The 16,436-nt window shown below is 39.2% G+C and overlaps 1 protein-coding gene across 1 annotated transcript in view; it reads right to left on the reverse strand.

Annotated features, from left to right (window-relative positions):
- adamts16 (ADAM metallopeptidase with thrombospondin type 1 motif, 16) overlaps positions 1–1,086 on the reverse strand; it is a 125,109-nt gene extending 124,023 nt beyond the window's left edge. Inside the window, exons 1-2 of the mRNA XM_079837961.1 lie at positions 694–1,086; positions 518–608 (exon numbers count right to left, since the gene is read on the reverse strand). Coding sequence (XP_079694087.1) covers positions 518–608; positions 694–789 — 187 coding nt within the window. The 5' untranslated portion in view covers positions 790–1,086. The remainder of the gene's footprint in view (positions 1–517; positions 609–693) is intronic.
- Positions 1,087–16,436: the final 15,350 nt, after the last annotated feature.

Below are 16,436 nucleotides of genomic sequence, written 5' to 3' on the forward strand. Positions count from 1 at the left end.
TAATTCAAAAGGGTTTTCTTGTAGAAGAGTTCGGGTTAGTCTGTATCCAAACCCTTGGGTTATTATATTTAGATTTACATTAAAACGGCTGTTGTACTATTGTTTATAGTAAATCCTCATAAATAAATGTGTGCACATGTCAGGTTTTGCCAATGCCAATTGTCACCACAAGAACATTTAAACCTGAAATCGCTTATACAGTACATAATTGATTCATTTATTATTATATTTTCTTATCATCTCAACACAACCGTTTAGTGCTTGTATTTTAGAGTGCATTTGTCTCAAACCAATTAGGATATCTAGCGCCCCCTGCCGACGACATCCCATCTAGACTGTGCAAATGCAATAAAGTCATTCTCCTGCAAAACCATGTTTCTTCCTTTTAATTTTAGAGGGAAAGCCTCGTCAAAGTAAACATTAATGATATGATATTAATAAATTGCTTATATGCACCATGCCATGAAATCATAACTGACTGACAGCTGTCAATCACATCGGACAGGTATGCTCTCACCTGTGTCGTGAGGTAACCGCAGTGTTTCCAGCAGAGGTTTATGCTTTACATGAGGACCAGCGTGAAGGGTTGCAGACGCACAGGGAGTTCTCTACGTGGACAAAGTGAACATGCATCATTTGCATTGCAATTAAAAACGCAATCGCTTTTGAAGAAACAGGCGTGTGTTTGCTCACCTGGTGGCATCCGAGTATGAAAAGCAGAATGACCAGCACAGAACAGATTGATGCGGTATAATTCCTCCTTGATGGCACGAGGCGCACGCAAGCCATGTCTCCTGCAGACTCTTATCCTAAATCTGCTGCGAACAGCCTCTGCGCCTCTCCAAATGCGCGCTCTCCACTGAAGCACAGCACGCTCTTGTGCACTTCAATTCTATTCATACAGCATCAGTGGAGTTCCTTCGAATTAAACGCGATCCCGAATCCATGATCTGTGTCCTGCCAGTGCATTTCCAGATCCAACAGCATTTTGGAGAGTTTTCCCCCTGCGCATTAAAGTCGTGTGATTGAGGATAAGTGTACCATTCTTCTGGCAGATGTTCTCCGGTCAGTGCGCTTTTAGTGTATGTCTGGAGCGGCTTTGAACGCCGGTGTGCGGTGGACACGCGCTTCCAAACAGCCAATGGCAGCTCGCACCTGTGCGCAAGAGCCCCTGGCCCCTGATGAGAGGAGGGTCGAAACATCTACACTGAAAAAAGTAAACCCACTTAAATGAATTGTAAAAAAGTAAAATAAAGGTGGTGTAAAGCCTGCAGTTGCCACAAAATTCTTATTTTTTATATATTGAATATTGCACTATATTTATTATGATTTATCCCTGCATTATTATTAGGCTATTATTATTTAAAAATTAATGTGGTCTTGTAATCTTTAATCGAGCCTATATCTTCCCCTCCCTCTTGCTGCAACATCTCTTCTCTACTCTGATGATGTGTTTACTGGCATGAGGGCGGGTCAACCTGTCACTCACATGAGATCAACCAATAGCAAACCAAACCCATTTAACCATCCAATCAATTCCCCATGGACAAAATCAAGTCTTATCCTACATTTTTTTATATTGTTTCAGAAGCCGTTTCAGGGCTATATGTCACAATCGGGAAGAAAACACAATTGCAACTTAATTTTCGCAAAATTATTCCATTCCAATTTTCTGATGATCATTAGCTAAGTGATACATATCTACCCCCAATGTTTATTTTTATACCTTTTATTTTAATTTAATAATTTTAAGATTACTGTACGAGTCAAATAGGCTACAGAGAGACTACACACTTAAAAATAAAGGTTCCAAAAGGGAGTTTTTTGCAGTGCTGCCATATTAGAGAACCATTTTTGGTTCCCCGAAGAACCTTTCAATTTTTATAAGAAATTTTTTTTCTTAGTGTGAAGAACATTTTAATAATCTAATATACATTTTTCCACTATAAAGAACACTTTGTGCAGTAAAACAAGTTCCATGGATGTTAAAGGGGCTATATGTAGAATTCAGAAACACTTGTTATTAGCGACACTGGTAGCCATTAAGAAAACTGCACAACATGATTCAATGCCCAGATATACTCACAGCAGTTCTTTTCCAATCTTTCCTTAGAAGTAAGAATAATTTGGAAATACCTTGCAGTTATAGCCTACTGTTGGTCCACACTGCTGAGTGCTGAGTATGCATCATATCCGGCTTTGCAATTCATCGGCATCATGTAGACAGATGAGGTAATTAAAATTACACTGTTATGACAGTTTGATAGTAAATTTGAGACTTTAGTATGCATCAAGCTCCAGTGGCCACGGAGCTTGGCCCACAACGGTTTCCAGCACGTCCAGCCAGGGGTGGACTGGGGCAAAAAAGTGGCCCTGGACTTTCTGGCACAAAGCGGCCCATCACACCTGGTCTGCAACACACCTCACCATAAACCCACCAGCTCATTATACACAGGGCAATTTTAAACACCGAAGCTATTTATACAAAAATATGAATTATATTAATTGTTTTATTGAAATGCTTATCATACTGAATGACTGGCATACTTCTTTATGTTATAATTTGTCTTTCCTGGTGCCTCATGGCAAATCGTTTTTTTTTTTTATACAAATTTTGATTTCTCTTTTCCATACACTGTAATTTAATATCATTAAGTTCAATACCTACCATAAAATCAGACCGTATACAATGCTATGGTCTAGAAGGATGTAGTGCAGAATGAGGACTGTTTTAGGGTGCCTTTCTAGTGGTTGTAGCATCTAGACATCTGTCATTTTATGGAATAGAGCTCAAAGAGTTTAAAAATTATATGAAAAATACAGCATATTAAAATGATTTCTGAAGGATCATGTGACACTTACTGAAGTAATGATGCTGAAAAGTGAGCTTTTACAGAAATAAATTACATTTTACAATACATTCTCATAGAAAACAACTAGGCCTATTGGAAATTGTATTAATATTTCTTAATATTTGTGGTTTTACTGTATTTTTGATCAAATAAATTCAGCCTTCTTCTTTCAAAAACATTTAAAAAAAGTCTTAATTATTTCAAACTTTTGATTACCATTGTGTAAAAAAATGCATGTGAACTAACTAGCAAATTATATATTTATTTTCATATATGACACTTTCCATAGGCTACTTGAATATGAAAGTTGCCAGTTTTAGCATGATGTATGTGTAGGCTAGCTAAGCCTACGTTTCAGACATATATTTTGAGTATTATGAATAATTTGAAAAGGATTGTGAAATTACTGAAGAAAGCCTGGAAACAAAGACAAACATTCCCTCTGATATTCTGAAAACTGCGACACCTATGCTAATGTTTCTTTGTGCATTCTGTGACAAATAACGTAAAAGGCATTACAATATGATTAATTCTAAAAGGTCAGCAGTAGTTTACATCCCTGGAAATTAAAGTCCGTTGTTTAAAATGTTTTAAATCGTTAACAGTCAGGAAATATTGTTGTAGCCCATTGACTCATATTCAGCTCTTACCTCGGCTCGCATTCAAGTGCCGCCCGCGCAGCTCGGTGCTGTGCACAGTAAATCCCGCCTCCTTCAATTTGATTGGATATCGCAAACATTTTGACATTGACGAGCGCTTTTACACAACTGAGACACTGGGACTGAGCAGGCTATAGATTAGAGTTTTGCCTTAGAGTTGCGCGGGCCATTCGTCTGGGCTGACGGAAGGATATAGGCTACGTAGTTTTAATATAATTTATTCTTCATATATATTTACGTAGCAACGGGCCGGCCCACATTGTCCAGCGGTCCACCGGGAAAACGCCCGGTACGCCAGATGGCCAGTCCGCCCCTGCGTCCAGCCCTGATGTTTGCTAGTCCAGTGCTCTCATCGCTTTCCAGTCCGGTGGTCTCAAGATGCCAGAGTCTCCAGCCTTGACAGCCGCCATTTCAGGCCATGTCCACACTAATACGTTTTCGTTTGAAAACACATCTTTTTCTCTCCGTTTTGGCCTTCCGTCCACACTGAAGCCGCGTTTCCACCGCAGGAACTTTCCCCAGGAACTAGGAACTTTGGGGTGGTACTCGGTGTGTTTCGACCGCAGGAACCAGGGTCTAAATGAAGTTCCGGGAAAATATTTCCCCCTCCGAACGGCCCTGCTCCCAAGGTAGTACTTTTTCTAAGTTCAGGAACTTTCGGGGGTGGGACTTGTGCGCTGAACATGCTGATTGGTTGAACTCACGCAGCATTTTATTTCAACCGGCAAGTCTTTTGCGAGGTTCGTTCTGTGTTCAGTAAATATCAGTCTTGCTCTTTCTGTCTGATGGCGCGTGTTGTCTCAGCCATCTCACGGTTAATGTCCGTACTAGCTGATAATAACCTACATTGTCTTATTTTAAATCTAGCTTTACGAGCTTTCAGAATACGCTTTAGTATCAGTGCTCGTCTCTTTTCCGCCGTTTTGTTAATGACCTCTTTAGTAAAGCAATACATAACCAGTGTGGGATTACAAATGTAAGAAAGTACATTGCATTTAGCATTTAAGGTAAAAATTATGATATCAGATTAATTAGTCTGCTATGCAAATCTTCCTGGCCAGTTCCTGTTCTCTTCATTGTAAGTAAAATGAGCACCATTTGTCTTTAATGGCTCTTGGAGCCCTTGAGTGATTGGATTAGCATCTATGCATTTGAATGACACTGTTATGCTGATTGAATCTGGACGAGTGACACAGTTATGTAGGGTGTGTCCTTTTACCTATGCAACATTTGCATTGTATTGTTCAGAGTGTCTCCTCCCCTGCTGTATAATCCCTCCCCCTGAAATGTAGATAAATTACAATGTACAACTCCTTTAGTGAGACTTGATGACCTCAGCGGAAAGACAGCTCGTTTTTCTCAATAAAGAATCCTGCTGAAAAACCTATCCAAGTTCTCCTGGTCTCTACTTCAAGAAACAAAAGAAGTTCACAACACCAGCAAAAGCAGCGCTGCTTGAATCTCCTCCATAGTTGTTATTGTTGCAGACAGTGTTGCGCAAAAATGATTACTGTCCGTCGCTGACTGGGAGGAGCAGGCGCGTGCAGTCCTACATCACGGGACTAATTTGCCTAATCTTCACGGTACTTTAGACCGCAGTGGAAATGCAGACAGTAGCAGGTCTGGGGGGAAAAAGTTCCTGTAAAAAAAGTGTGCATCCACATTGCTTATATGCTGGTGGTGCCGGTATGACGTCAAAACCCGGCAGTCTTCACCGCTGGTTCCTTCCAGATTTTCCTAAATATAACTTGACTTTACGTTGATGTTTTGTTCTAGAATGTAAATTACATACACCCATAGTAAAAATGCGAATTTTGAAACAGTTACGTTCATCTTTGAAAATGTAAGTTTTTAATAAGACAGCTTGGAGTGTGTGTGTGCAGTGTACATTGTAGAACAAAACGTCAAAGTTATGTTTACCACAGGCTTTATTTTGCACATAAAACAACTCATTATAAAACCCCATAGGAAAATCTCAAAGGAACCAGCGGCGAAATAGTCTTCCACTCTTTTGCTTTGTTTTGCTGTGTTTATTGTCAAGCATGAGAAGTAGTTAATATTTAATCTGTAAAATATTTTATATTTCATAAAGCTAAGTCAATAAATAGGTCATGGTAGTCATGTAAAAGTCATGTTAATCAAATGATTTAATAATCAAATTATTTATTTACCTTTCAACTACTTAAACATGCAATGCTATTGAGCAATTTTGATCCATCATTATAGCTACACTGTGTAACTTTTTTAGTTTATTCTTAGCTAAAAACACTTAGTTCTTTCAAAAATATATGTGCTCATTGATGTATATTTACTTCTTTCAAGTAATAAAGTATTCTTGTAAGTTTATAATATGCCATTGAAAATACATATGGTAATGGGTTCGAATGCCGGTCGCCATGTTGCCCCTCCATCTTGAAAGTAAATCAGCCAAAGAGGGACATACCCGTGAATTCAAGCTTCGCCTTTCGCGTTTTAACACTCGATTTATTTGTGCTGCCATTTCAATGTAAAAACAGCTGCAATATTTCAGATACAAATAGGTACAATGAAAATACAGCAATTAAATTGGATAAAAATATAGAAGGAAGTGTGTAATATGCATACTGTATGTGCAAAAAATGTTAATGCTGGATTATGCTCTGTGAATGATGAATGGCCACTGATTGATCCCAGTCTGACCCTGCTGTGATTTTTCATGCTTACACAAACTGTTCAATTGTTCGACTAGGACGTTTTGAGTTCTGGAAATCACAGTATAGTTTTTAATGTAATATAGTAACATATCAAGCTCTTTTCTTAAGAGCTCAGGGAAAATTTGATTCCTCATGAAATCAAAGTATATGAGAGCACATTTACAGAAAGGTGGGTTTTTAACCTGATACATTTTTGTGTATATTGCTGATGTGATTGACATTCAGTTTAATGTATAATTAGGGCACATATAGAGATTATGTTGAAATATGCAAGAGTGCAAAGTAGTTACGTACAAAATTGTTTTAAATTATTTTACACAGAAGTTTTAGACAAATATATATTAGGCATTAATAGCATATACATAAATACCTCCCAAATGGAGACACAGATACACACTTTACAGCTTGCCATCTTATCTTACAGTCTCACATAACAAAATAAAAAATGCACATGGCTCTGAAACCGCTTCTCGTGTTTCAGAAGTGTTTCCTCAGCACACCATGATTTCTTGATGCTGTTCATGTCCAGTAGAATAATGGCCACTACAGGCAGTAAACAATCCGTGGCTCGAGTCTGAGATTGCTGTGAAATACTATGGCTGGATCCTTTACTTACATATACAGTCAATGGCCATATAGAATATGTGTTTTCTATATGCTACGCATGCACTTTCTGACATAAAGAAAAATACCTGGTTGTCATAAAAACAATGGGCCCCACTTTATATTAGGTGGCTTTAACTACTATGTACTTGCATAAAAAAATAAGTACAATATACTTACTGTTTATATTGTATTGCAAAACACCTTTGCTGATATTGAGGTGGGATATGGGTAGGGTTAGGGATAGGGATAGGTGTGGTGGTATGAGTAAGTTTAAGGGTAGGTTAGGTGTTAGGGATGGGTCAACAGTGTAATTACAAATTGAACTACAGAAATTAACTGCAGATGTAATTACATACCGGTATATTCAAAAATGTAAGTACAATGTAAAGACATGTATGTACACAATAAGTGCATTGTATCAAATGATTAATTAAATTGTTAGTACATAGTAGTTAAGGCCACCTAATATAAAGTGGGTCCAAACAATGTAATAAATAAAAAGTTTATTTATATATAGTCTAAAGTCTATAGACATAAGATAATATTTCTCAAGATGGGTTATATACAGTGCATGCGGAAAGTATTCAAAGCTTATTCCAAAATGGATTAAATTCATAATTTTTACTCAATTCTACAAACAATACCCCATAATGAGAATGTGAAATAAGTTTGTTTGAAATCTTTGCAAATGTATTAAAAATAAAAACTGAAAAAAATCACATGTACATAAGTATTCACAGCCTTTGCCATGGCACTCAAAATTGAGCCTAGGTGCATCCTGTTTCCACTGATCATCCTTGAGTGCTGCGTCCCAATTCGCCTACTTATACTATGACCTAAAAGTATGTACTTTTGAGTGTGTAGCAGAAGAGTAGGCAAGCTTTGGGATATACTACTTCGTCATCTTTAACGGACTCTGTCGCATAGTTACATGCATCCCGTCACCGTTTAAACTGCCCTGTCAATCATTGTCACAGTTCAAATCCTCCACATTCAGTTTAATATCCTACCATATCGGAGAGAAATGCAGTAGAATGTTGATCTGCCATTTGTGGGTCTTTAATGCAGAGACTCCCCTCATGTGTTTGCAGTTTAAATATAATGATGCATTTAAAAGTTAATGGCCAAACATATCATTATAAAAGTTCTCAATGCTGCTGCAGGTGAAATATAATGTGGATAATATTGAATAAATATCTTTTTGCCAGGTTAATTACTAATAATTGCTCACTTAAACCCCTTTATCTAACCCTCTCTACTTAACCGTCGGACTCGCATAGCTGTCATGTTTTTTAACACTTTTTATCCGTGTTTGTAGTTCTAATCGAATCCTCGTCCATTTCGCAATGGGTTGTGGGCAATATCAGCCGTTAGAGTGCGCATCGATCTGCACTTCGAATTCTGACCGGAAATAGTTGACCATCCGGGAATCTTTGGAAAACTCTTTTCAACATACTACGATTTGGGACATACTAATTATTTTTTCGAATACTTTTTAGTACGGATAATATCCGAATTGGGACGCAGCCGAGATGTTTCTACAAGTTGATTGGAGACCACCTGTGGCAAATTCAGTTGATTGGACATGATTTGGAAAGGCACACACTTGTCTATATAAGGTCCCACAGTTAGCAGAGCATGTCAGAGCACAAACCAAGCCATGAAGTTCAAGGAATTCTCTGTAGACCTTCGAGACAGGATTGTATTGAGGCACAGATCTGGGGAAGGGTACAGAAAAAATTCTGCAGCATTGAAGGTCCCAGTGAGCACAGTGGCCTCCATCATCCGTAAATGGAAGAAGTTTGGAACCACTAGGACTCTTCCTAGAGCTGGCCGCCCGGCCAATCTGAGCAATCTGGGGAGAAAGGCCTTAGGCCCTGTTCACACGAACACAGGTATTTTCAAAATCGCAGCTTTTTACATTTACATTTATGCATTTGGTAGACGCTTTTATCCAAAGCAACTAACATTCAAGGTACACATTTTATATTTTGTCAGTCCTTGCTTTCCCTGGGAATCGAACCCATGACCTTGGCGTTGCTAGCACCATGCTCTACTGTTTGAGCTACAGGAAAGCTTTTTCTATGCGGTTTGGCCGTTCGTCCACAGGCAAACTCTTTTGAAAACTCCTGCCAGAGTGAACATTTTTAGAAACTCTGGTTGCAGTGGTGTCATGTGGACAGGGAAACCGGAGACTTTGGCTTGTTGCATCAGAACCGGAACGGCAATACAAAAAATGTCCAGGCTTCTGATTGGCCAACATGGCTTTACGGTTAGGCTTATATTGCCACCTGTTGGTTTGGCATGCTCTTGACAGTGCTTCATAGAGTGTTTTGCGCTTTCATGTGGACGTGATTCTTTTTAAATGGAGGAGGGGAAAACTGTTTATAAAAATACCCGTGTACGTGTGGACTAGGCCTTAGTCAGGGAGGTGACCAAGAACCTGACACTCTGACAGAGCTCCAGAATTTCTTTGTGGAGAGAGGAGAACCTTCCAGAAGAACAACCATCTCTGCAGCACTCTACCAATCATACCTGTATGGTAGAGTGGCCAGATGGCACATGACAGCACGCCACAAGTTTTCCAAAAGGCACCTGAAGGACTCCACAAAATTCTCTGGTCTGATGAAACAAAGATTGAACTCTTTGGCCTGAATGGCAAACGTCATGTCTGGAGGAAACCAGGCACCGCTCATCACCTGGCCAATACCATCCCTACAGTAAAGCAGGGTGGTGGCAGCATCATGCTGTGGGGATGTTTTTCAGTGGCATGAACTAGGAGACTAGTCAGGATTGAAGGAAAGATGAATGCAGCAATATAGAGACATCTTTGATGAAAAACTGCTCCAGAGCGCTCTGGACCTCAGACTAGGGCGAAGGTTCCTCTTCAAACAGGACAACGACCCTTAGCACACAGCCAAGATAACAATGGAGTGGCTACAGGACACCTCTGTGAATGTCTTTCCGGATGCACTTTCCTCTTTGATACTAATCATAGACATAGTAAACAGTTGCAAAATTACTAAAGATGCAACTGGAAACATTGAAAATTATGAAAACAGAATTCAAAATGTAACAATAAAGAAAATGATCCACACAGTAGGGGGAGCTGTTGCGCAAGTGACTCATCCGCTTCAGTTTTCAGGTTGGGGCGGCAGTGGCTCAGTGGTTCATGTAGGTTGTCTACAAACCGGAAAGTTGGTGGTTCAATCCCTGGTTCCACCTGACGAAGTGTCGAGGTGTCCATGAGCAAGACCCCTAACCCCAGCTGCTCCCGACCAGCTGGATGGTGCCTTGCATGGCTGACACCGCCATGGGTGAATGTGAGGCAAGATGTAAAGCACTTTGGATGGCCATGGGTCTGTTAAAAGCACTATATAAATGCAGTTCCTAGGCATATTGGCCTAGAAAATCGCAACTTTTCATTTTCCGTCGGTCTTAGTACAAGATGTAACTACAGAAGAGTCAAGTTTTAAATAGGAAAAATATTGAAAGTCTTTGGTCATTTTTGAGCGAGATGCTAACGGTCTAATCAGATTCAATGATCTGTGCTAAGCTATGCTAAAAGTGCTACCGCCAGACCCGGAGATCGACTGAATGGATTCGAAAACTGTAAAACTGAACTGTGTAACGAAAATGAGACTATTGTCAATAAAAGTGGAGCGTCCTTTAAGTTCAATACTTATGGATTTGTTAATCATCACTAACCATAATATGAGCAACTACAATTGATAGTGGTTCTTGCCTTGCAAACATCTCTAGTTAGTAAAACTGTAATGATCAGCATTTTAATGTGTGCAACAGTTTACTTCTGAGTCAAGCTTACACACACACACACACACACACGCATCCGTGGGGAGTTTAATTCACTGGCCCAACAAAAACTCGCCCTTATACTCCGTCGTGGCGTTGGGCCATCTGAACCACTCTGACCTCACCGGTAAATTTCCTCTAGGAATCCAGCAGCCACTATCGACCAGAGGAGGGCCGCGTCTACTGACTTCTCTCGAGGAGAGAGAGATAGAGAGAGATACAGTATAGAAAGTATAGTTCAGTCTTTTGCTGAATGTGTGCAGGAGGAATTGTTCTAATTATTGCCTTTCATGTTTGTCTGCTCATCAGGGCAGAAAGAGCTCTCTAGCAGAGCGGATACAGCGGAGAACGTGATGTGTCCAGTCTCATGACACACCGTAGGGGTGCCGTTTCTGTGAAAAGGTCTTCACCCTCGTGTTGTGTCCACAGACTCCTTAGAAAAACAGCCTTTATCGCTCTCTGTGGAGATGTGTGGCTGGTTAGAACACTAAAACACAAAAAAAATGTTCATGCACTGATAATGTGTCTGCAGAAATGCTACTCATAGAGTAAACTAGCTAGTTTACATCTGCATTGTCAGTCCCTTATGAATAAGTATTGATTTTATAGAATGTGCACTTGTAGTGTGCAACTTAAGTTTAGTTAAGGGGGGGGGGGTTTAATGATTTTTAATCATTACGGTATTTTTTAATAATCGTTTGTCTTGCTTTTAAGAAATACATTTATTTTGATGTGTTGACTAACATACTAAAGAACGTACTGGTTTGCTGTTTACTTTTACGGAGTGTCTATTTACACACTAAGTGCAAATAGCGTGCCTTGTTGGCAAGTGCTATTCGCACTAACTCCGCCTAACAATGCCTGTTTGGGAAAAACAAAATAAAAAAATGTCAATGTTTTCAGTGGTGTAGTCAGTAAAGCATAAGTCTTCAAAATCTAGCTTTTGACACGATCGACCCAGGTTCGAATCCGCCTTTTGCAGAGTTCGCTCTTCTCTCTTTTCCCATCACATATCACATCGGAAAGACATTTACTTTCAATAAAAATTAAGAAAATTTTCTAAAAATGGAAATAAATTGCAAAACAAAATGTTTAATAATATTAAAAGCATTTATTGGGTAGGGATAGGTGTAGGAAGCCGAGTCCTGCACGGGTCCGATTTGTAAATCCGCTCCCGTCTGTACCCGCAGTGCTTAAAACCGCATCCGACCCGTTTTCCGACAACAGCACTAATTCTAAAATCCGCACCCGACTCGCTTAAAATAGAACCGACACCCGACCTGCACCCGAAATAAAATCAGTTTAACATATCACATTATAGACACACTTACAAAAATGTTTATTGCCAGCATACGAGTTATTACTCGACCATTAACACAAGGACAACTTCAGCCGAAGCTGTCAAACATGGTTATGTGTCCTTATCATCTCTACGATGCACATTCAGTTCTGTCCCCTTTTGAAATATACTGTTCGATAGAACTGTGCTTGGTTTGTTACCACAGTTATCTGCGTGCTTCCTCAGCGATGAAGTTCCACATTTGCGGCTATCTTTTCTTAAACTCCTCAGGATCCATCTCGACGAGTTGTGATTCTCCAGGGAGGGCGCGCGGCCACAAATAAACTGATATGGATTTGAAATTATTTTATCAACTTGAAATACACGCAAGGCATATTTTTGTAGATGTGTTCCTAAACACATCTACAATATACACATGCATATATTTTTATATATATTCGTTTGCACGTGACTGTTTAAAACCAAACCCGTGTTTAGACCCATGTGTCTCCCTTGTCCAACCCGACCCGCACCCGTATCCGACACAGTAGGATGTTTTTCACCCGTTTCAGCAATATTCACGGGTCACCCGTTGGGTACCCGCACCCGTGCAGGACTCTTGTAGGAAAAGCTTTTATGGGCTCTGTCCCATTAAGGCTGCATCCATTTAATAATTTTAATAAATATAATAATTTACACTCTGTGTTATTATCGCATCCTGTTTATGTACAACAATACTGAGGTGCAAATAGTATGTATCTGTCAAAATAAGGTATAAATAGCATCTAATTACTATTTACACATATTTCTAATAACTACTACTTTTACATGGTGTAAATAGAATATATCACTGTTTTCACTTAGTATGCTATTTCACTTAGTAAATAGAATCTACAGCTATTTGCACTTAGTATCATCTATCGCTAAGAAAATATGTTAATTTTACTTATTGTAAATAGCATCTATCACTATTTGCACTTAGTGTAAAGGTTGATTTATACTTCTGCGTGGGACCTGCGGCGTAGCCTCTACACCGTGGGCTACATGTCGATTTTCATTTATACTTCTGCGTTAGGGGTGTAACGATTCGTTTTAACAACGATTCGATTCGTATCACGATTTGAGGTTGTCGATACGATTCAAGGACGATTTTGGTTCATTTAGAACGATACGATCCGAAACGATTCAGTGACCTGAAATCGATTCAGTAACTTTTTAGCCAAAAATTGTGTGACTGAAATAAATATCTGGATACTGGTCAGTGCAGGTAAAGTTTCCTAGATTCCTGTTGTTTCTTGTAAGGGAATCAGGTATCAATTAATTATGGATATAAACAAACAAGTAAACAACAATTAATGGCAAATGCATTCAAATTTTATTTGAATAAAGTGCAACCAACAGTTTAGGTTGAATTAACAGGAAGTTAACCTTTTCTGCTCTCATTTTCAATATTCAATACATATTCAATAAAAGCACAGTAAGTGCAACCAACATTTCAACAGTAGGTTAACCTGCTACTTCTGCTTTTGTTATCCAACATAATAATATTACAATATTAATATCAAAAATAAAGTGCAACTAACTTCTCTTCAGGTTTAATTAATAGTAGGTGTACCTGTTACTTTTGCTGTTGTTTTTCATTAAAATAATACAAATACAATATTAATATCAAAAATAAAGTGCAACCAACATTTCTTCAGTTTGAATAAACTGGCTGAACCTGCTACTACTCTCAGTTTAATAAACAAACAATATTTAACAAAAGATAAAATGTAACCAACTACTCTTCAATGACTCTACATATTTCTTTTTCAAAAATATCAACATGATCTGACCGCAGAACACTTCTCTGTGTGTTCACTATGTCTCCAGCAGTATTAAAAACTCGCTCTGCTGGCACACTGGTGTCAGGAATGCACAGGTAACATTTAGCAAGGGTTGAAAGTACAGGTAACACGTTACTAACTTAGCTCTTTCTCCTGGTGACTTGATCATTTCTCGCTGGTTGGCTTCTCCTCTGCCATACGCCATGCTGTTTTGTTTTCTTAGCGCTGCTGCTGGTGCGTGCGTGGCGATGATGTCACAGATAGGCAGACTGAATCGAGTAACGTTTAACGCCTTTATCATTAAAAGTGCTAAGAAAAAACATCCATTTAAAGTCTGACGTGCTTAAATCCAATGCGTTATTTCCTATGATCGATACAATCGATTGATTACCTTTTAAAACGATGTTAGATCGATATATGTCGTCCGGAAGGCCAACTTGCCGAGCACAGATCGATGTAGTTAGATCGTAGGAAAATAAATCGATACATCGATGTAGTAGATGAATCGTTACACCCCTATTCTGCGTCCTTGTCCGCAGCGACGCAGAGGGAGCATGTGTACCCCTGAGGGAGGGGTTCTGGCAGACCAATCAGAGCGCTTGCAGTTCGCGTAGAATTGACGCTTTGTTACATTTTTGGAGAGGTGCTCCACACTTGGTGTAAATAGCATCTATCGCTATTTGCACAGTGCAAATACCCGCTTAATTTTAACTGTATTATATTACAATATTACAAGTTTCACTATCACAGTAGTATATTAACAATATTTCAAAGACAACAGATGTAATTATGAAATTAAATATACATATGTACTTAAGTCCTACTTAAAAAGCACTCTAAAGTTCAACTAAGTGCATTAATATAATTTAAAATATTTCATTGTAAATAACATGAAGTGTCAGAAGACATTACATTCAGTTCTCACTCAAGTATATTATTTATTTCCGTAAGTACTCTTTTTAAAAGTATGCTATAGTCTACTTCTTTATCACAAGGGTTGTTAGTGTATATGTTGCATTTAGAGTTAAATGCACTGAAATTCACCGATGCACAGTGAAAGATAGAGTCTCTTACTGACTGTGATAGAGTCAATCACAGTCAGTCAGAGCAGCTTATCAGTAAAGCCGTGACATTTGGAGTGTGTCTGGCCCACAGAATAAAGGATAGTGGCCTCATAGTTTGTGGGCCAGGGCCTGGTGTACAGCACTGAATGAAAGACCCTTTGACAGTCATCCTACAGTCCTTTTCCACAGGAAAAACTCCAGTTTTCTCCGCCTGTAGATTGCTGCATCTGCACCCCAGCCACAGTATGGAGAGCCAGAGCAAACTGACCAGCACATTTATAGAAAAAAAAGGAGAGAGAAGTTGGGCTGTCTAGCCTCATCTCAGACTCCCTTAGGAGTGAAAGTGAACATTGCAGACGGGCTTGGAGAGACCACCCAGACTAGCCAAACCATGATCACCTACAAAAAACACAGTGACAAGATGCAGTGGCCAAACACATCCATCTGATGCACGTGGAGAAGCATTTTTTTGTTTGTTTTGTTGACAGTATTGTGGAAATAATGAGTTTCCATTTAAGTGTCCCTTTAAGTATTGCAGTTTACCGTTATTGCCCAGAAAAAGAAAAGAAAAGAGATGCAATTAATTTGCAGGATGTGATTTGTTCCAGATTTTTACTTTTTTTTTATTCTGGTTGAAAGTTTCTTCACATCCTTATAGTAATCACTAATATCATGAACTGGCTTTTTTAATTATGAACTGGTCAAATTATTGTGTTTGCTTGGTTTTTACATTCAAAAGCATCATAATGAATAAGTAATAGGCTATTTTCTGACCTGGTTTTGAGGCTCTCTCAAGAGACGCTCAGTTTTGATGGGCGTGCAAAACCGAAGACTTGGAAGTAAACGCCCACGGCTAGGATTGGATTAGATTTGCATATTTAATGAGCTTCTGTTCCCCTGTCAGTGACAGCGTGTGGCAAACGGCAACCGGAATGAATCGGCCAGCCCACAGCCAGGGCTTTATCAAACAAACACAATGATTCATCTCTCATCCACCCGCTATTGATTGGAATTATATTTTTTTATTAACGTTACTCGGCCCGCCCGATCGATGAATAGAACCGCAAACCGTATACACGTGTACGCCCTTCAAATATCGAGTCAAGAGAGTGAACAACACACATCAAGACAGTAATGAACCAAGAACACCACAAATAAAGTATTCTCCAGCCTGTGACAGCGTGCTAAGGCATGTTTTGTTAGACACGTACACATAATCCATAGATATCAAACGATCTGTAACAATGCAATGCTATCACATATAAAAAAAACATTTTTTACTCACATTAGTGTGTCGCTTCATTCGTTCATGTAATCTCATCCTGTCTGCAAATCCAGTCTCTTGTTTACAAACGACTCCGTGGTTAAATGAACATACGTGCAATGTCTTCCCCACCTGAGCTGGATATTCATTAAAAATAAAGTTCATCCATGCATTCATATTATTGGAATCCGAATGCTTAAAAATCTGAATCCGAAAAGCTTATGTGGTATGTTTACTGCTTAGAAATTCGATGCTGTTTAGCTCTATGCTGCTCTTACCTGTCATGTTAGTGGCACGAGTCAGTGGGCGGGGCTACAGAATCAGGCGTTGTTCTTCTTCTGTTGAGGCGGTGCTTCACTACACTCTCACGTCATAGCATT

This window comes from Gobio gobio, assembly GCF_949357685.1.
Source record: "Gobio gobio genome assembly, chromosome: 15".
Taxonomy (NCBI): domain Eukaryota; kingdom Metazoa; phylum Chordata; class Actinopteri; order Cypriniformes; family Gobionidae; genus Gobio; species Gobio gobio.